This window comes from Pungitius pungitius, chromosome 7 (genome assembly GCF_949316345.1).
Source record: "Pungitius pungitius chromosome 7, fPunPun2.1, whole genome shotgun sequence".
Classification (NCBI taxonomy): domain Eukaryota; kingdom Metazoa; phylum Chordata; class Actinopteri; order Perciformes; family Gasterosteidae; genus Pungitius; species Pungitius pungitius.
In genome coordinates, this window is record NC_084906.1 from 5,945,525 (window position 1) to 5,966,638 (window position 21,114).

At 41.3% G+C, this 21,114-nt stretch overlaps 3 protein-coding genes across 3 annotated transcripts; 2 read left to right on the forward strand and 1 right to left on the reverse strand.

Moving 5' to 3' along the window:
• Positions 1 to 28: 28 nt before the first annotated feature.
• On the reverse strand, positions 29 to 9,018 carry LOC119217103 (dual specificity protein phosphatase 22-B-like). The gene is made up of 7 exons (XM_037470474.2): positions 7,699 to 9,018; positions 7,553 to 7,586; positions 5,769 to 5,851; positions 3,130 to 3,179; positions 2,717 to 2,791; positions 2,088 to 2,259; positions 29 to 1,314 (listed from the first exon to the last, which is right to left on the reverse strand). The coding sequence occupies exons 1-7, from the start codon at positions 7,717 to 7,719 to the stop codon at positions 1,171 to 1,173; spliced, it is 579 nt and encodes a 192-aa protein (XP_037326371.2). The 5' UTR covers positions 7,720 to 9,018; the 3' UTR covers positions 29 to 1,170.
• Positions 9,019 to 12,691: 3,673 nt separating this feature from the next.
• bphl (biphenyl hydrolase like) lies at positions 12,692 to 16,309 on the forward strand. The gene is made up of 7 exons (XM_037469254.2): positions 12,692 to 12,938; positions 13,996 to 14,099; positions 14,187 to 14,353; positions 15,036 to 15,189; positions 15,273 to 15,404; positions 15,734 to 15,857; positions 15,979 to 16,309. The coding sequence occupies exons 1-7, from the start codon at positions 12,856 to 12,858 to the stop codon at positions 16,082 to 16,084; spliced, it is 870 nt and encodes a 289-aa protein (XP_037325151.2). The 5' UTR covers positions 12,692 to 12,855; the 3' UTR covers positions 16,085 to 16,309.
• A 1,564-nt stretch (positions 16,310 to 17,873) lies between these two features.
• psmg4 (proteasome (prosome, macropain) assembly chaperone 4) lies at positions 17,874 to 19,793 on the forward strand. The gene is made up of 3 exons (XM_037469255.2): positions 17,874 to 18,178; positions 19,045 to 19,120; positions 19,404 to 19,793. Exons 1-3 carry the CDS (start codon positions 18,002 to 18,004, stop codon positions 19,523 to 19,525), a joined length of 375 nt encoding a protein of 124 aa, XP_037325152.2. The 5' UTR covers positions 17,874 to 18,001; the 3' UTR covers positions 19,526 to 19,793.
• Positions 19,794 to 21,114: the final 1,321 nt, after the last annotated feature.

Genomic DNA, 21,114 nt, shown 5'->3' on the forward strand with positions numbered 1-21,114 from the left:
GGAGGACGCACCTGCTGCCTCTCTCTCTCTCTCTCTCTCTCTCTTTGCCTCTCTCCCCCTCCCTCCCCCCTGGGGAAACCCTGCCGTCGTCGGCCGAAAAGTGTCACACGCCCGCACACGTGGAAAATAATGACGGTACGAAGACGAAAACAATTCTTTGAAATGATAAAGCTTTACGAAAAGTAAAGAAGCGAGCCGCAGACAAGACGCGTGCAATCCTTCAGATTAAAACAAACTGTCCCTTTTGTACAAGTCCGGTAAAATAATCCATTTAAAAAAAAAATCATGTCCATCGTTTCAAAACTTTTTTCGCAATGCTGGCTAACGTCCGTTATCTTTGTAAAGAGTATTGTTAATATGCTGGCATTACAATCAAGTATCTTTACATTTCTCCCACTACTGACCAGTTAAGACCAGTGGCTCATGGCTTGCAATTCCTAAAATTCACACTACAAACTACACTGATCTAAATAAGCACCTAAATAAAGAATGTTCACTTGATGAATTAAACTGTATGTTGATGTTTTTATTCAATAAATGCAAATTCAAATGTGTACATTATTATAATCTGGAGCCTAAATAAAAGGTGTGAATCATTAACTCCACAAACTCAAGTTTGGCTTTTTACTTAAACCTTCTTATAATTGACAATCTCATTTAAATCCCACACACTGTATTTTACAACACCAAAGAAAAAAGGGATAAAAAATGTGATTAGAAAAACAATATTACTTCTAAAGCCGTTTCACTGGAAGACACATCATTGCCCTGTTTGCACACTGCATGAAGAAAAGGGTCATTTCAAGAAGAAGAGGACACATCATAGCGTGAGCTTGTGTACATATTTCATATGCATGTCCTTCTGCATGTCATGCTTGGCCGCCCTTGCATGTTGTTTTGACAGTTAGAGGACATGACATGACGAAGGGGACTGATATGACAACATTGAAAAATCCCCACCCCCCCCTTCAAAATCTCACACATGACTTTTTTTTGCCATTCTGCAAACTTTAAGTTATCGTATTGATACACAGCGTTCGTCTTTTCTCTGCAGGACCGCCAACGGAGGCGGCGGTCTGGTCCAGGTGGGTTCAATGTTCTGAGAGAAGCCCGTCCCTCCTTCAGCTAGTTGAGTTCAAAGAAGACAAGCTCCTATTAGGAGACATTGCTTCAGGTGCCACCTGCCCCGAGGGCAGGAGAGATGCTGGTTGTTATGGGAACATTGCTGCTGGATTTCTGGGTTAAAAGGTTTTTCACCTCCTCATCATCGTCGATCGAGTTCTTCCCGTACCGGTCCTCCCACCAGGCCCGATACTGGAGGGGGAGAGCAGAACAGGCGTAAGAGTGAGTCAGATGACTCCATGAGTGCTGAGGCTGAATCGAAGTGATGGAGTGAGACAAGGCAGACAAATCCCACCTGGGCTCAGTGATGTGTAAGTACACAGTGACATCACCGGCGGGAGAAGTTTTAGGTGCACACATCTGACCACAACCAACTGGTTCTGATCAGAAGTGTGCATGGAGCGCCACTGTTAGCCAATGAGTGACAGCGCACGCCCCATATGCTGTGTGCCTAACGTCCACAAGTGTGAGCGCGGAGCCGGGAGGCCTGTTCCACCCCTCTCTCTCCCCCTGCTTCCTGTCTGCACCTTCTCTGTTAACTAACTGTCAAAAAGGCCCAACTAAAACAAAATCTGTTAAAAAAAAAAAAAAAAAAAAAGTGGAAGCAGGCTTGAGGCTCAACTGGGGGGGGGGGTGGGGGGGGGGGTTTGAAACAACATAAATCCCTCTTTTAGCAGCTGCTGCGTCAGTAAACGCCAAGAGAGAAACCAAGTTGACGTCGTCAGGGGAAATGGCCTCACGAAAGAGGACAGTCATACGTCCAACACAGTCATACGGACTTCCACATCAGGTCCGATTCCTGGTTGCATTGTTTTCTGTTAGTCCCTCAATGCACGATTTGAACCCCCCGGCCAGTAACACCTCACGCTCATGCATGGGGAGGTACATTCAATGGCTGCCGTTAAATAGGAACAATAAAGGCGTTTGGTGCCGTGTTAGTGGTACTAAAGCCGGGTGTCGCTCACTTCTGTCAGTTCCCTGTTTTCAAACTCCTCCAGCTGCCGGAGGAAGCCCAGGTTGGGCCCCGCGCAGGGCCGAGCCGACCTCACCGCCGCCAGAGCCTCCACCCAGCCGCGACCGGTCACCGTCATGATGTAGGCCACCACCAGAGTCACGCTGCGGGACACGCCTGCCACACTGAGAGCACACCGCTTCACAACAGGCTGCCCGTGGTTTCAAATCCACACATATTCGGATCTCTTCTTCAGTGTACAGAGGGCTGATTGTGTTTGTCTCGCTTGGTATGAGATGTGGTTCAAAATGAAAGTTGGTATTGTAAAATATGAAGATCAGCAGTTAAGACACATCTTAAGGCAAAGAATGGGCAACTAAATCTTGATATTTGTGCTTCTTACTTTCATCATCCTTATATGCAAATATAACCGGTTTTGTACCATTAATGAAATGTAATGTAAATCAGGAAATGGACAGAAGCCTGTTATAATACGCAAGTTATTCAGGGAAGTTGAAACAAGACGTACTGTTTTTACTAAAAAGATGGAAATGCTCCTCAAGTGTTGTTTGATGATTTAAATAGAAATATGGTATGTTGTGTTATTTCAACATTAAGACCGTATGTACAGAAATCACTCACCAGTGGACGAGGCAGCCCTCTCCTTTCATTCGGGACTCGTGGATAAACATGATGCTGTCTCTGAAGTACTGAATCCTTGTAGAAATGTGATATTGTAGGTATTGAATTTAGCCGTGGATCAGACCACTGAGAATTATTTCATGATTCCATTTTTCTTCCTTCATCCTTTCCTAAAATAATGAATACATCCTTTGGTGTACGGTGCTAAATTATTAAGTGCTGTTCTGTGCAGATTTACTTTCATAAATCAAAAAAACAATGGGAGACGTTAATTCAAAAACTTAACTGAAAACTCAAATAAAACTCTTATTGGACTTTTATTTTCAGCTGATATACAACAATCCATTATTGTCCAACTTTTAAACAGTGAACCTCACATTGCTGAATATATTGACTATCCAGTAAGTACTCACAAGTTTTGTCTGGAGTGGTCAGCAGCCGATATACACAGGTACGTCATGTCCTACACGGGGGAAAAGGGCAGAAGTTTATTTTCTGAGGACAAACCTGCCGAATAATTGAATGTAAAACACACACACACACACACACACACACACACACAGTGAAAAGGGTTTCCCGTCCTGTCGGGTCATCTGTTTGAGCACTGGGTCACTGGCCGCTCTGACACACTCTCGCCCTGCTTTGATGGTCGGTCAAGACATAATGGTCCATTCGCCTGTGTGTGTGTGTGTGTGTGTATTAATGTGTGTGTGTGTGTGTGTGTGTTTTTGTTGTGCTGTGCACCTGGCAGCTGATGGTACACGCTCAACACAGAAACTACCTTGTCCCACTATGACTGCGCTGCTGCAAAAGCCCCTTGGCCCTCTGGGACACAGCGCGCTCTTCAAGCGCTCCAGACAGGTTCAACTCGCTACACGCGCACCCCAAGCAAGGTCTTACGCAGTAATCATTCACACACGTGCACTTATTGAAGGAGCATGTAGCCCCTGTGTCTGTGAAGTTGTATTTTTTGACAGAAAAGGTCAGGAGGTGCAACGACATGCTGACCACAAGTCCACCTCTTTGCATGGTCATCATCAAACTCACAAAGACAGAAAGCTTGAGTGCACCCTCAAACGTTGTGCATTCAAGTTGATTTCCTTAACAACCATTTTGCTCAACAAAACTGACCCCGTCCGTGTACTTTTGGGTCTTGTCTGAAACGAGGAGCACGTCCAACCTTTAAAAGTTGGTGGTTGCAAATTTCTACTTTCCTTTCGCACAAACCATCATGTCGTCTTCCAAGAAATCAATCAGTCAGTATTTTGACTGTTGGGTATGCAAATACGCGCTCCCATCTGGTCAAACCTGAGTCATTATGCCACAGAGCTCAAAAAGCTGTGTCATGTGTCAGTGGCGGCTGGTGGATTTTTCTTTTGGTGGGGCCAGCCAATCAACATCCCAGAATGATTCAATGCTAAAAAAAGGGTATCAAACATACATTATTACTTTGCAGTTAAATAGTTAACATTTATTCCAACAGTTTAACATAATAAGGACATCTTATTGAAATAATTCAGTATATTAATGATTATATATATATATATACACACATGCAGAAAAAGCATACATTTTGCACAGATATCTTGATTGACAAATAACACTGGGTATTGTCCATGATTCAAAAACACAAATAGACACATATTGACTATTTGCAAAATGTATTTTTTAAATTATTTAAAAAAAAAAAATGTGTGGCTCAAGGTGGGGCCACGCCCCATTGGCCTTTATGGACCAGCAGCCACTGTAAATGAGTGAATGAGTGAAACAATGAACCAATCGAGACCAAACATCGGCACAGCCCGCTGTGATTAAAGAGCAGCTGAAACAAAGGCTCAGCGTCGGACATGATTTCAGGCCCAAAAGTCATGGAAAGGTTTTGGTGGTTGACCAGTTTTGGTAGTGATACTGTAACACAAGTTGCTGTTTCTCTTCAGAGTTCCATGAAAGATACGAGCATTGGTGGAGAAAGTGCACAGAAATCTCTGCACACTTCTCATGCTCGCTTTCAACAAGAAAAGAGGAAAGTTGTGAAAGCAGATTTTTGCGCGGACAGGGAGAGTGCGACAGTTCATTCAAATACAGCCGCCGCTAAAATCAAACGAGTCCTCGGCTAATATTCTCACATTCTTTGGTCTTTCATTTCATTTCTCATAGGACAGATTTAGCAATTGAAATAATGTGATATGTTTACATCTGTTACATAATTGAAACCAGTAACAGCACATCTACTTTCACAGTAGGACGGCTCTTTCTCTCTCTCACACACTCACACAAATACATTTAAGGTCCTTTTCATACACAAATCGCCTCGTCTAAATGCAGCTGTGAAAAGCAAGGAACCTTTTTTTTTAACGTAGTTCCACTTTCAAGACTAGATAAACTGTAAAACTGAAAAATGTCTCCCATAGTAATGGCTTCATGGCAGAACAATACTTATTTGTGAAACCTGGTGATTTCCAGGTCATCTGACAGGCTCATGACAAAAGGACTTTCCATGCAAAAATCTAAATATGAAAATTTGCTTTACGCACTAAATGAAGGTCTATTTTAAAGGCCTTTGACTTTTGTATTTTACTTTGAAACCCTTTTTCTTCTCATTTCAATACACATCTAAAATGGCCTCATGTAACAAATTGAATGGGAGATAAGAGTGAAGATTAGAGCTGAAATGATTTGTTCACTAATCAATTAGTCACACCTGATAATTGATCAACAATTTGAGTCTGGTTTCAAGTACACAGTACTGAAAATGAGCTGGATCCAGCTTTTCAAATATGGGAAGTCACCTCAAGCTACAGGTAACTTTTATTATTATCATTTCCCTTTACTTCTCAGACTAAGCAAATAATCAGCTAATCAAAAGGCAAAGGAAAATATAATAAAATAAAATGAAAGCTGCCCCAATGAATATATTCCGTCTGAAAAATACATTGTGGCACCACAGGTCTGCTCTGGCGGGAGCACTGAGTTCAGGGGAGGTTGTGCATTTGATGGATGGATTAATGGGGGGCCGTGGGGGCCGAGATGAGACTCAGAGAAGACAGCTCACCTCCAGGATGGGTGCAGCTGTGTCGTGGATGGACAGGATGTGGGTGATGTTGTGCTGCGCCAGCAGCTCCCCGTCTCGTGCATCTACAGATCGCAAAGAGAAGCAATCATCTCAACTATTCCTTCCATACAATAAACCCCGCCCCACCCGGCCCATGTAGGGCCCCAGACTAAATTAAGCATTTCTACCCAACAACAATAACACCCTGTCTCCAAAACAAATGGGGCCTTAAAGGTTTTGCTCCGGTTTTGAACTGAAAGAAAAACCGGAAAACCAATGTTTCTAAAACAGTCCAACAGCTTGGCCCAGAAGCAAGAAACTGTAATTTTTCTAATCAAATTTGTTCTTTAAAAGGAAGCCAGATGTTTTCTACCTTAGACAGATGTGTCTTGAGCACATTTTTCTCATGCTTTGCAAGTTTGCAGAATGCTGACGCCACTTATAACACACCAAGGTGAGCCTGAACTGAACCCTCTTCAAATAAATTGAACACATGAGTTTGTTATACTGCAAGACAAAACATCAACTCATACAATGGATGGCTTTGAAAATAGATTAATATATGAGAATGAATCCTAAAGATAGCTGCATAGGAAACACAATCTGATTATGTAACTTAAACTGCAAGCCAGTGACTTGAAGGTCATCAAATGAGACAAGTATGTTTACCCGGTCATCAGATAGCTTCAATATTTTAATACAGTATCTTGGTGCCAACACCTGCCCTCCATACTGAGATCAGACCAGGGACACCACCCTAAACGGCCAAATCCCAATTACTGCTTGTTGTACATCAGTCTGCTTATTATCATGACATAGAAATGAAAAAAGAAGACAATCAAGAGAGCAACAACCAGGTCAAGTAAATGTACTTGTTGAGGTCTAAGAGGTCTAAGGCCTAAGTTTATGCTGAACTGATGTTACCTCTAAACTCCTGTTAAAGCTATGCAACTATCTTAGCATGTTAGCAGGTGACTTCTATAGAATTTAATCCGGTTGAGATCGCTTAAAATCACATAATTCTTTGAATAAATGTGACAAAAGAAGTTCAAAAGTAGCCTCGAAGAGAGGTGAGATGGAACATTTTCTTAAGCTGCACTTTTCCCCTAATTTCCGTAAGGGTTTTAACAATATAATTGACCAAATGACAATGATTTACTAAGGTATCACTTTGTTACTTTATCACACTAAAGCTTTGATATACTTTATTTGCCTCACTCTTCTTTGTCAAACTCGCCCCCACTTGCTGGTGTGTGACAGAGTTCGCTTATTCCGCGAAATTTGAGCCTGAATAAAAGGTGCCCAATTTCCTTCAGAACAGTTGTTCCGTCACGTTTACAAAAAGTAATACATCATTTTTCCTGTGCAGTCGTTAAACGTGAGCACAGATTATTGCTGCATTTGCTGCTGTACGGAAAGATTTGGAATACAGTTCACAACAGGGACACCCCCACTCGGCGGGGCATCCCCTCCCACACCAACCCTCAAAATAATTTATTTCCCCAAGCGGGCTGACAGACACACTCACACACACACACACACCGCTGCACACACACACACACACTCACCGGCAAATACACAGTCGAATCGGGGGGTTTTAACACCAAAATACACTACTTCAATCACTCTGTTCTACTCTGTGACCCCTCCACTCTATAGAAACTGAGCTCAGCGTAGCATCTCACCACATGCCCCTCTGTATGAGGAACTGAAACACTCTCTGACACATTATCCTGAAAATAAAACGATTTCTTCACTCAAATGGCAAAGCCAGGATGTCTTACCTTTGATATTTCCGAGATACAGATGAGGCAGGACCTGCAGACGGTTAGAAATGGAGTCAAAAGAGGCAAGAAGAGGCTGAGAAGGTACGAGCATGTAGCATGGTCGTCACAGACCATTTACAGGGTTTAGAGATTTCCTACTGTACCTTATTTATCCCATTACCCATGTCATCAAGTGCGGGACGCACACTTGAGATACCACCAGGTTTTGAAGGTTGTGTGTCAGCTGGTGTGCTCCAGAAGTGTGTAGCTCCGCCGCTGGACTTCTCTCACTGGCTGTCACTGCATCCCATCATTTGGGTATAATGGAGCCTCACAGAGCACACGCGGCTTGCGCTCCCAGGCCTTCTCGACTGGGAATGTTCTGCTTGGGATTACGTAATGTGACCTTATTTATATTTAGACCTAGAGTTGGGTCATGGGAATGCGGAGAGGCACATGCCAGCCAGACGAAGATGGTTGAGGGCAACGGAGGGCAAAAGAGAACGGATCCAACAGTGGGTCAAGGCCGGATGGGCCTACCTGCTGAGGCGCTACCGTAAAAGGAGCACTTCCTCTTTGGGCTCAAAATACATGCATATGGCAATAAATCACAATCATGTTCTCACTGTATGACAGGCACGTTTTTTTTTAAACTACAAATCTGCCCATTTTGCTTAAATGTGCTTGAAACTATTTTTAATGGTGTCCTGCATGAACACAAAACTCCTTAAATGTCGAAACAGTTTTTGTCCTTTCACATAGAGTCGCTCTATATTTTCTCTGTGTAGTTCTGGCTGTTAGTTTGGAAAGTGGTTGAATAGATACACATCCTAACACATTAAGGATATAGCAATATATCTGTGAAAATGCAACTTGTTGCTACATTAATGATTTATAATAAACAATGCTCTTTCTATACTGTGTGTTTTACATATTAAGCAGTAAACGGCTTTATTCAACAGATGCTTCGTTTTTGAGTCAAAAACAAAGATTTCAACCCCCTTGTGGTGTTATAGGAAAAGTCAACCAAATCACTGTAGGGTTCATCCTCCGGGGACCAAAATCGTCTGCACCAAATTTCATTGTAATCCATCTAAGATGCTATCATTGATGGTAGGTTGGCTTCAAAACTCTATTAAAGGAATCCAGGATAAGCTGCAAGTCCTCACATCTAATGCATCAGTTAGATACTTCATGTGAATTGCTTACACGCTTGTTTTTCTTTTGAAAGCAAGTTATCTTGTTTCTCAGTGGACATCCAGTTGCATCAGTCATTTCATTTCCAGTAAACTCTGCTTCATCTTCAACGCGCGGCTCTGCGGCGATCAGGGTATTTTTAGCCCGGGCCGCGTCGTCTGTGTGTGTCGTGTTCCTGTGTGTGCGGTTCAGTGTGTGGCACAGCTCAGACGCAGTGACAGGCAGAGCAGAGTGGAGGCGTTTCCCAAAAGCCCGCCGCCTGCCTCAGAGAAATAGGTCTCAACTCCTCTAACCAGCAGCGGGTCAATCCCATTCATAAACACACACGCAGCACACAGAAAGAAACCTGGGGGGGGGGGGGGGGGGGAGGGTATGTCTCAAAGGATGTGATGTGTTGACGATCCTATTAGTCTCTTTAGAGAGATGGATGTCAGTTTGTTTGTTTCTAACCCGGGCCAGCAGAGGAGCTATGATTCATACAATAAAACACTGTGAAATCCTTACTCATCATTTCTGCAACTCCATTATTGCACCCATAATCATTGTATTATCATTATTATTATTGTTGAGTAATAGGTTATTTTATTGAGAAGAATGAAAAACGCACTCTGCGATGTACCAGAACTGCCAAAATCTAAAAAGAAGGTTTTTCATCTTATGTCTTAATAGTAAAACAAATTGCCTGGAAGCTTGGTTCAGACTGGTATGGAGCTCAGATGATAATCCCACTCAGAGTTAGTGTTCTCCTCACTTTTAAAAGGTTTCCCTTATCCAGGCGTTTCTCAACATCTGGATAAATTATTAAATATTTTCATAAAGACATTCATAGTTCTAGAGGATAACCCATTCTTGCACAGCCAGAAAAGAAAAATGCCAGGGTAGAGAGAGAAAATAATCAAATCCCCCTCCTGAAGTATTTTATGAATTAAAATGTAGTTCTATGATTGGGATAAATATCATTTTCACCCGCATTTATCCCAAATGGCTGTAATTATAACCACATTATTCCACCAGTTTGACAATTCATTATAAAATGAATTCCCCGGTTTTGTCCTCTGTGAATCAGTGATCAATGCTTGCTTTGTCTTGGTATTTCCTACCAGATTAGATTAAAGATCTTCTGAAGTCCGGAACGGTCACTCCTATGACACGGTTGGCTCTGGTTAACGCCATCTACTTCAAGGGAAACGGGTTGAACCGCTTGGAAAGAGATGTCCTTCAAAGTCAACCAGGTGAAGTTTGCAGATGTTGTGACATGAACCTGGAACACATGAAACTGTTTAACTTTGTCAAATTAACCTTGATTTACGTTGTTTCCTGTGTGTCAGAAAGAGGCAAAGCCGGTTCAGATGATGTACCAGATGAAGAAGCTGCCCTACAACTACGTTCCTGAGCCTCGGACTCCAGATCCTGGAGCTCCCGTACGTGGATGAGGAGCTCAGCGTGTTCATCCTGCTGCCCGAGGAGTCGGCAGATGGCTCTGACCCGCTGCTGAAGGTACGTCTGCCTACCTCGGCCTGAAAGTAATAGTAAGCTGTAATGCAAAATGACAAATGTGTAAAATCCTTAGTTGTCATTAGTTGTAAGGAAAATCCTTACAACTAATAATATCCAGAATAATAATGATTTTGCATCTTACAAAAGAGATCTTGATTTCAATGAGACGGCCTGATCAAGAATAGAAAAAAACCTTTTGAAATGAAGTCTTTATTTTCTGGGATATTTAATTGAATTTAACTAGGTGGTTTTGTCTGCCATTGCACTTAATTCACAAATTTAGCTATTTCTCTTTGGGTTTAAAAGTGATTACATTCTTAATGTAGGCAACCAGAGTTTTTCAAAGGACTGTTAATTTGACAGTAGTTATAATGAGATGGGTTCACAATAAATCTTATTGAAATACAATTTGCTCCTTGTAAGACACTTTTCAATATCGTAAAAGTTTGTCACTCCTTTTACAGTAATTTATTAAATATCAGTGCATAACTTTACTACTTAGCTGTGAAAGAGTTTTGAAACATGGAAATCACAAGCGCTGAGAAAGCATCCCTACCACAATGCACAATGATAAGCAACAAAGCAAAGAATAAACTGGTGGTTCGGAGTGGCCTGTTAACTCAACCGAAATTATACAGTATGTACAGCAATGATATTGCTTCAACATGCTGATCAGATGCTATCCAAACGTATAAATAAAGTCTTTTGGGCCAACACTGAATAAATGAAAAACAAGATCAACTCATTCTTCAAGAACATAAAGTAGTTAAATAGATGTAACCCTTTCATGCATGAATTGAGATAACCTCAATCAAGTGTTTTTATTACTTTTTAGGGAAAAGATTTGGACTTTTTTTTTTGTTGGGACATCTATTTTCTAATCTATTTTTTTCAAAAATGTTTTAACATGTCCACTCAGGTCAACAGTATGCGTTTGGGTTTTCAACAGAAAAATGTATTAAAAAAACCAATTAATATAAAATGATCTATTAAGATGTAAAAACGGAGGCTGTAACTCATTAAAAACAGGATTAAAATAGATTTCAATTTTGTTTTCTTTTTAGAATGGATGATTAGATTAGACTAGAGTCACTGAGAAATACCAACAGAGGGTCAATGTTAGAAATCACGAATGTGCAGGACTGATCAGTGATCAGGAGTCAAACTTTATCCGATACTTCATTCACTAAGTGAATCGCCATTAAAAAAAATGCAATACTAATTGGAAGTTTGATATCCAAAATGCATTGCAACACGAAAAATAGTTGTACACCTATGTTTAACAATCTTATTTGTTTCACCCTCACAAGAAATTCAGTATTATCTCTCTATCTTCTCAGTTTGTATCCATCTGGTTGAAATGCACTTATTGTAAGTTGCTTTGGATAAAGTCAGCTAAATCAGTGATTCTGAACCATAGGGCCGCAGGGTGCAGCCTGTTTTCAGGCAAGTCTTCTGTGACATGCTCCGCTGGTTTTCACGTCTCCGTTATACATGAGATATAACTATACTATAACTGGGCTGAGTCTTCATAACTTTTAATGTGGTTACTGATGTTGTTCACCGGTAACGTTACGTCTGTTGTAGTGCAGAGTTTAGATTCATAACTTCATATTTAAATATAACCGTCATCTAGACTCTAAACCAGCAGCAGATCTTCAGCTTCAAAGAAACTCTGAAGCTCTGAATTGTAATAATAATACATTTAAAAAAAAAACACTTATTGTATTTTTCTCTGTAAGATATTTAATGTCTGGTCAGCTGCTTGCATATGCTTGAAAACGTTTCTATTTATTTCATTGTCATATTTTCATCAAAATGTTAATATATCTAGAACCATTGATCCCTGTATCATAGATATTAAATACTATGACCTTAATCACTATTAATGTAGAGACACAGAAGAGGTTTCAGGTACATGATGTTTGTGCACCACTACACTCATTATCAGCCTCTTGAAGTTTGAATAACAAGAAGACAAACAGTAGGTGTGTGTGCAATGTGTTACTACCCAGTAAAATATTTACTGTTTAATTGTTGTTACTGCACCCAATGTCCTCCTTTGTGAAACCAAAGCTAATGCAGTGTGATGTAATACAAAAGCCGAGATTTAAACATTCACCTCAGTAACTTTATGTGTTTCTTCCATCCAATATGACAACAAATTAGATATACACCTGTCAGTGTAACCCAGTAAAGTTCAGCAGCACCACAAACTACAGCTGCTCCTCTTCATCTGCTTTAAAAAGATGTTTGACTGTATAACAACTCTGATCTGATCCATTGAGATATTTTGCCCAATTATTTTATGACTGATTATATATATATAGTACTCAATATTATATATACCATTTCTAATTTCAAATAAAATGAAATAAAAGCTTGATAATAGTAAAATTATATTATATATACAAAGTATATTGAAACGTGTTTGACTGGCTGACGTGGTGACGTCATCAAGTCAGCTGCTGTTCCAAACAGCGGAAACGACCGATCGCCGTTCTCCGGTATCCGTGAGTCAGGACTCCCGAGTCTATTCTCGCGGGAACGTGAGTCCGTTCTCGCCGTCTTAAGTAAAGGGCAAAGTTTGGTTTAATATTTTACCGACTTCAAAGGAAGACTGAAGAATGGCGTTGTTTTTACTCCGAGGACGTGTCTTTAGGTGCAGAAGCGACATTAAGAGAGTCACGACAGCCACGCAGCGGAACTGGTAACTTCCACTTGTCAATGTCGCTCTGCTCTTTCAACCCTGGACCTAAACCCCGCCGTGCTGCAGTGAGAGAAGCAGGAAATGGCTGTCCTGCTGTCTGCAGCATGCTCGTCCATGCAGCGGAGTTTCTCTGGTGGATTGTTTGATTTATTGCCGCTAGATGGCGCAGTACGTGCAGGAGGGCACCGTCAACTGTACGCAGGAAATAAAACCACTATAACCACAGCACAAATTCAGCTGTAACATCCAGGGTTAATCCATTTAATCTCATGTATTTGTCGGTGTTAGCAGTATCTTCGTTGCTGATAAAACTTTTGGCATACGACTCATTTGCATTAACAGTTAGATTGTATGTTCACATTTAAAAGGGAATAACAATCCTTTGATTGAAATTGAGTCCCATTATTAAGTAGTCAAGTGAACCATTGAGACTAAAAGCCTATTGCCAACATGGAGTGTATCTACCAACCCTGCTTTGCTTTTGTAATGAGAATGTGCTAAATGAGCATAGTCTGAAACGATGAGGCACACATCCCCTCCAAAATATCCTAAATTAAAATAATATATTTTTTTCCAGCATTAAATTTGTTGTCGCAATGTTGACTCAAAGTAGATTTCATCCCCTTATGACCAAATAATAACCTTGCTGATCAGAACCCGTTGAATAATCAACAGGTTTAGTGGAAGCCACATTGCTAAAACTGAACAACTGTGAACGTGATGAGGGCGATATATAAAGTCCCATTTACCGGTGTTTCTTTCTGCACCATGATGTCCATTTCTGAACCACGTTATATTGTATAAATAGGTGATTGTGTTTGATGTGCAGTACTGGAAGATGTACCATGTATCAAGAGGGCAGTTTCTGCAGGTGGAACAGAGTCCCGCCCTTAAATCACAGGCCTTCCTTGGTTTAAAACAAGGGCCAATTCCTCAGCTGGGGAGAAGCCTGGCGATGCTCCACTTTTTCCACTTATCCTGGATTTCTTTATTCTACTTTTGTGCAATAGCCGGCTGGGGCGTTTTAAGCCGCGTGTGCTTGTCTGCCTCCCCACAGCTCTTCAGTGGCCTCGGGGAAGCAGCGTGTTAATGGAGTGGATCTGTACTACGAGCAGACAGGCAGAGGGAAACACGCTGTGCTGTTGCTTCCTGGTGCTCTTGGTAAAAAACAACAACAACAACAACATACCTCTTCTAAGGGCTTCTGGCGAGGTCCCTCTCACACTGACACTTCCTCTTCTTCCGCAGGGTGCACTCGGACTGACTTTGGACCTCAGCTGAAGTCTCTTAACAAGGAGCGCTATACCGTCGTCGGCTGGGATCCCCGTGGTTACGGACGATCCCGCCCCCCGGACAGAGACTTCCCCTCAGACTTCTTTGAGAGGGACGCGAAGGACGCGGTGGATCTGATGAAGGTCCGATCCGTCTGTTGATCAGTCACGAGGGATCGATATACATCGATCGCATGGTTCACTGGGAGAAACGTGGGTGTGTGAATGTGAGCGCATGTGTTGATCAGTCGTAAACTCGATTGAGGGAAACTTAAGAAAGTTAAGGACAAAAGTGTGGAGGAAGATTGAAATGAATAAAAGTTGTAAATTGTCCCACCAGTTAAATGAAAGCAGGGGGTACAATTGCATTTCAGAATATTAAGGAACATACCGTACATTTCCTTTATGATGCACTTATTAGATATAAACAAAAGACCCCAAAAGGTCGCAGCATTTGGCCTTTTCACATTTGACAGTTTCTGTGGCAAGAAAGCATAAATGAAAAAAACCTTTCATCTGTACTTCAGCTCTAAGTGCCCGCTGTAAACAGGAGGCTCCCACACTGTGCTTAATAATCATAATCCGGATTGCTTCATCAAGCACACAGTTTATTAATCCATGCTATCAGTTTATCAAGGAGCCAAAGGTTAACAGCAGTACTACCATGTTCAATTCACTACCTTAGAAATAAGTGCTTTTATCACACAGTTGTGTGAGGAGAGCAAAGCTAATTCAGGTGTGTATTTTCATTGTTGGATGCATGTGTTGCACATGAGACAACATGTTCTCTGTCAGAAAAGTATACTAAATCCCCTTTTATTGACAGGCGCTGGGATTTGTCAAGTTCTCTCTGCTGGGCTGGAGTGACGGAGGGATCACCGCTATGATCGCAGCAGCGAAGAACCCCGACGTCATCAGCAAGATGGTTGTATGGGGAGCCAATGCATTTGTTTCCCAGCAGGACCTCGAGCTCTACAATGGTAATCTGCCAGTGTGGTCCCAAACAGTGTGAGCTGTGCCCGGTTTAATCCGTCATAACTTTGCACAATGTGCGTCCGTGCAGCGGTCCGAGACGTCTCCAAGTGGAGTGCGAAGATGAGGAAGCCCATGGAGGAGGTGTATGGAGCAGAAGTCTTCGCTAAAACCTGGGAGGCCTGGGGGGATGGGATCGCTCAGTTTGCAAAAAGACCTGATGGTACGGATCACGTGTTGTTTCCAACTCAGTACGCAGGGGAAGTTAAAAGTGAAATCCTTCAGATATTATCAAATGAAGAGATGAAGGGGAAACGCCTTGTCATATTGCAATTATACAGGAAGCTGTGGTTTTGATGTTTCTAAACTGTGGATGAATTTAGGATTGAGGATATTTCTTTATTCTGCAAGATATTTTCTTCCTTTAACACACACACACGAGAAACCAGTGGAGAATACATTTCAGCTGCTCCTCCGTTTTGGCATGTTTAAATAGATTTCAGATGGAAAAAGATAAAAGCCAAAATGTTAATCTAAACGTCCTCCCGTCAGGGAGTATCTGCCTGGAGCTTCTGCCGCTAATCCGCTGTCCAACCCTCGTCATTCATGGAGAGAAAGACCCCATGGTGCCCAGCTTCCACCCACAGCACCTCCTCAAACACATCAAGGGATCACGGTAAGACCTCTCTCTCTCTCTCACACACACACAGATGTTTAAACATAAAATGACAAATACCTGAAATTCAGGGGGAAAAACAAATATGTATAGGCTCTTTTTTTTCCTGTCCCAAATATAGATTACACCTGATGCCAGAGGGTAGACACAATATCCACCTGAGGTACGCTGATGAATTCAACAAACTGGTGGAAGACTTTCTGGAACACACTTCAGAAATTCATTAAACTAAAATTCATTAAACTGAAATAATGTCTGATTCTTTTGTGGACAAGAAGCAGAGTGAATAGAATTAATGGCGTTAGACACTAAGTTTAGAAATGTCTGAACTTTACTCAATTGTTGTATATCCCTTTTAAGAGATGAAAGTTATTTTTCAACAAAATTACTTGCTGCTGCATCTTCATGATAGTGGTTGTTATTGTGGCTAATAAAATGTGAAAAACAGATAATTCAAGGCTTAACTATGTTTGTTTGTCCTATGTTAGGACAGATGTTAGTTTTGTCCCTTGCAAAATCTGCAGAGTAAATTATTGACGTCCGTTACATTACAAGACAAATTTTAATAATCTCTCCCTGGAAATGAATAATTAGCTTTAATCGACTCGCTTATGTTCCATTCATTAAATATCGTTATCTCAGTTATTTTTATGTTGATTACTTTGTATTTTTTATTAATATTTTGAATCTACAATTAAACTATTTATATGGGCCATATAATTCTAGATTATGGCACCCGGTATATACAATAATTTGCTCCACATTTATTGGCTGCAACTGAAATTTCAATGAATTATTGAAGTATTATTATTAAGTATTATTCTAAAACAGGCCGTTGCGGCTATTTAGGTTTTTGGTCAAGTTTGAGGCTAATACCTTTGTACTTTTACTTATGTAGCGCCCCCTAGCTGTCCTGGCTTTGTTAAAGGAGTGCGCTGCCCAAATTCTTAACTGTTTAATTTATATAATTAATACTAGGTTCCTACACTCTGTTATCCCTATTATTTTAGCACCTTATCACACCAATTATTTAGGAAGACATACAACGTACACAAGAGAATACATTTAACCCTTTACTTGAAATGGGATTCACAAATACACATAAAATAACACTCAAACATATATGTTGTTAGACTGCGTCCAGTCACTTAATTCAAATGTAGCTTCGAACTTTTAGACCTCTGTCAAACCATTTTCTATCTAAGCCGGCAGGTAACTAACTAATAAACCAAACGTGGGTACCCAATCAAATGTCCAATGCACGGTGCAGGCCTGTTGCTACTTCGCGCCAAAGTGCCCCCCGAAAAGGAAACACTCACTCGTCCTCCTCACGATGTTGGCGAGTCGGAATTGGGGCTGTCGTCGCAGACGTCCACAGCGGTGTTGGTCCCTCCGGATCCGTGAACCGATGGTTGAAAGAGTGGCCGGGTTGGATACTCTCGCTCTCTCTCTCTCGTGCAGGTCCGGATCTCCCAAGCTAAAGCCCGGCTCAACTAGCTATTGCCGCAGCGGTCCTATAAACGGCGCGGATCTCTATGCGAGTTCCGTCATAAACAAAACAAAACTAGCGCAACGCGTGCAGATGTCACTGTCTCTGTTACTTGAGAGTCACTCGCCGCTCCTCTCGTTAATTCCTCTACTATCTCACTTCACGCTGTTTTGTTATTGTCCGTCATCCTTCTTCGTCCCCCCCTTCTTCTTCTCTTCCTCTTTTTTCGTCCCTCTCCCTCTTCTTCTTCTCTCCCTCTTTTGGCCCCGCTCCATCTCACCTCCCGCCCTCAGGTCTGATTGGAGTACTATCCCTTCAATTAATACAATGTTTAAACATGCTCAACATCAACTACAATAACAAACACACAAATAAAATACAATCATTCCAAGATACAACCCAATTGGCCATAGGGCTACACTTAACATTTTGAACATTTTGAATTTTACGCAAGTATTTCTGCAATATGTACCCTTTTCCGGGCAGCAAGTGTGGCGTCTTCTTTTGTTTGAGGTTTTCTCGGCTCAGACCAGCTGTTTTGGCGTCGCCGTGATCGATTGCTTTGGGCTGCCGCTCTTCTTTCACCCGGAAGTAGCGCTCTCTGTTTGTAGCTCGCGCTAGCTCGAGGCGTGCACGTACTGCCGCTGCCACAAAGATGAGCGACGCACAAAACGGAGAGGTGTTTGAGGCCATTACGGTGCACAATTTTTCCGAGAGGATTTTGGAGCAGGTCATACACTTCCACGTGATGAAGCTGAGCGGTGGGTTCTTCCTCTGGGTCGGTTCCAGTCCGGTTCTGTCCAACCTCGCGGTGTCGATGAGCAGCAGATACGTGAGTATACGTTACACACTTAAAGGGTTTTTGCTTCTTTTCTTTTATCGCTTCTTCACACTTCGGCGTTACGTGTTTAAACCACGGGCTGTTGATCTGCTTCACTTTACTAATTCACGTTTAAACGATACACAGAGCTTGTAAAACAGGATGTTTTCGTCCCAAAGTGAGCCAACGTTATCCATCGTTTAACGCCGTACGAAAACCTCAGACGTGATCAGTCGATTAACCAGTTAACACACAATGTAACTAATCATTAGGTGCACAGTTTCAAATGAGTAAACAAATGAGCTACTGCTGTATTGCACGAGTAATAATAATCTCCTGATGTAATGTGACAGTCTGTCAAAGGCTACAATTCCCCTCAATTGTGTATTTGTGCTTGCAATACCTTTTTTAGTATTGACTTTAAAAAATATATTTGTGAGCAGGCTACTGTGAGTAGTCCACGCATTAGTAAATATACGTCTTGTTTTCATCTCACTGTATTAGAACTTTAGATTGTTTTTCATTGCATACAGTTCGTTGAAGTTGATGTTCTTGGAGAATACACGACGTTGTTTATTTGTTTTATTTACTGCTGTTTATTTGTATTTTTATGTACCCATTCACACTTGGGCTAACCGAGATTGTAGTGTATTGTATATCGCTCATCCGTGGCTAAGTATCCTCTGACTCCATCACGAACCAGAGACAACTGTCCTCAGTCGGGAATCACTAGGGGTAAAAACAGTTCAGGACTGATCAGTTGTTTAGGAACACGTGGGTTGAACATATTAAGCAAGTCAGTATGTTGGATGTGAGACAGGTAATTCATTTTTTTCCCTGAAAAGACACTAACTGCTTCTTTTTTTTTTTGTCTGCAGGATTCGATGCCATTATCTACATTAGTCATGGGAGACCCATCCAATACTGCTGCAAACTCTATGGCACAGAGATTAGGTAATGATGCAGATATTGTATAACGTTACTAAACAGTTGGAGAACTTTTTTCAGATGTAATGTGGTTTGATTTTGTGTATCTTTAATTTCATGAAATGTGTGATAAGCACACAAATCTCTTGGGGAAAGCTTTCTACGATGTTTGTCATTCTAAAAAGGCTTTAAGAACATCCTTTTTATATCTCCACAAACCTCAGTCTGACTAGTGTAATTGTGTTGTAAAGCAAACAATTTATTTTACAATCCAAACTAAACATGAGGTCTGTGTCTGTCTGTCTTGCAGCAAAGAAGACCAAAAAGCAAGTGTTTGTGAGTTACAGTCTTCCGATGACGGACTCCAACCTCAGTCTTTCGGTGGAGCAGAGGATAAAAAAGGAGGTGGAGCTTCACCCTGAACACTTTTGAAGCCATTTGATTATTTACTCCTGTTTTGTGTAAGGCTGAGGATAAGATAGGGAGAGGGGCCTGATAAAGTAGGAAGTGCATCTTCTATTTTGACACACATACACCTGCAGATACTGTAATGGTCCTCCCAACACAATAACCACAAAACGTCACATCAAGTGTTCTTTTATTGACACAATAAATTAAGTTGTTTATTATCAAAACATGTAGGCCTATGGCTTTTTGTACAAATGCGTCATATTAAAAAAATACCATTAAGAAAACTGCATTAGTGGTTGAGTTTTTTTTCTCAGTTTCACTGTTGAAAACTTACAAACTAGTAAACCATACATGGTGTTCAAAATACGTGCTGTGTACTAAACATGAATATTGTCTGAGTGAAAATTGGTTTATCCAATCAACGATCTTATATCCTATAAAAGTAAAGTTGATGGTCCATAAATTATGAATGGTACATGTTTCCATACCTTACATTTGTATGCAGTCCTAAAGGATACTTATCTAGTAAAGTGTGTTATTGTACACCAATCACATCTAGGCCAGGGCTGTGCAGGCTGCGCTGCTCTATTCTAATCTTCACAAACGTTTATTTCAAAAAACTGTAAAATATTGTGCTTTCTGGCTATAGTTACACATCCTCGGAGCAGGATTACAACATTACCACAGTACAGAGAACAAGGAGTGGAAATATCTGCTAATTAGAAGGTATTTCAAGCAACAAAACTGCCCTCTCGAAGCAGGGCGAAATAAATACTGGTTACCTTAAATTGAAATGCTCTGTTCCTTAAAAAAACAAAAAACAGCCATCATGATAAAGCCATTGAAATGCTGAGAAGCGTCATAAGACATACGTTTGCACACTCAACTGGTAAACTCTCATGTCCGTTCAACTCTCAGATTTGTTCAGCGTTTCCCGCCGTCTCTACAAGCTGCCAAAGGTCTCCGGCTGTTCGTCCCATTCGACAACCATCATACACCCGCACCATTGAAGCCGTACTGCTTTCTTTAAGAATCTGTGTCTACACTGACCTCTTCTGTGAGGATCAAGTGCCACAACGGACTTCTCGTAGAGGAACAACAAATACCAAATTAAAAAAAGGAAACGTGTCGAACCATTTGTGCCCTTTCATGCAAAAAAAAGAGTGTTAGTGGTTTAGCCAATCCCTGGTTCTCCAACAAGTCGGCTGAACATCACAAACACTTGATTGTGTCTCTGACATTTAGTGCAAAATAACTTCTAAAGAATTACAAGATGCAGTGAAATTCTCTCTCAACGAGTCAAATCTGCAAACACAAACGTCCTCCAGCAGACGTTGCTCAAAGAGGGTCTGTCCCGCTTTGCCTCTTCACCTGTCTGCTTCTTCTACCTGTAAATCCTTCTCTACGGAGCGGACGGCAGTGCAACAAACTCCCCACGCAACACTTTCAAATTATTGAACACACACTGACTTCAGATACAATTTTTTTTTTTTTGCCAACTCTTGAATGAATCATAGTAACAACAACCTACACACACACACACAAATATATTACCGTCACCATCAGAGAGTTTGTCTGGTTCATCCGAATAATTCCATCCCCCCCCCCCC

Coding starts and splice junctions, on each gene's coding strand:
- bphl (XM_037469254.2), top strand. CDS start 12,856: ATGGCGTTGTTTTTACTCCGAGGACGTGTCTTTAGGTGCAGAAGCGAC. Junction 12,939..13,995: donor ACAGCCACGCAGCGGAACTG/GTAACTTCCACT, acceptor GCCTCCCCACAG/CTCTTCAGTGGCCTCGGGGA. Junction 15,405..15,733: donor GTTTGCAAAAAGACCTGATG/GTACGGATCACG, acceptor TCCTCCCGTCAG/GGAGTATCTGCCTGGAGCTT.
- psmg4 (XM_037469255.2), top strand. CDS start 18,002: ATGAGCGACGCACAAAACGGAGAGGTGTTTGAGGCCATTACGGTGCAC. Junction 18,179..19,044: donor TGTCGATGAGCAGCAGATAC/GTGAGTATACGT, acceptor TTTTGTCTGCAG/GATTCGATGCCATTATCTAC. Junction 19,121..19,403: donor CTCTATGGCACAGAGATTAG/GTAATGATGCAG, acceptor TCTGTCTTGCAG/CAAAGAAGACCAAAAAGCAA.
- LOC119217103 (XM_037470474.2), bottom strand. CDS start 7,719: ATGGGTAATGGGATAAATAAG. Junction 3,180..5,768: donor CAGCTGCACCCATCCTGGAG/GTGAGCTGTCTT, acceptor TCCCCCGTGTAG/GACATGACGTACCTGTGTAT. Junction 2,792..3,129: donor GACCACTCCAGACAAAACTT/GTGAGTACTTAC, acceptor CATTTCTACAAG/GATTCAGTACTTCAGAGACA.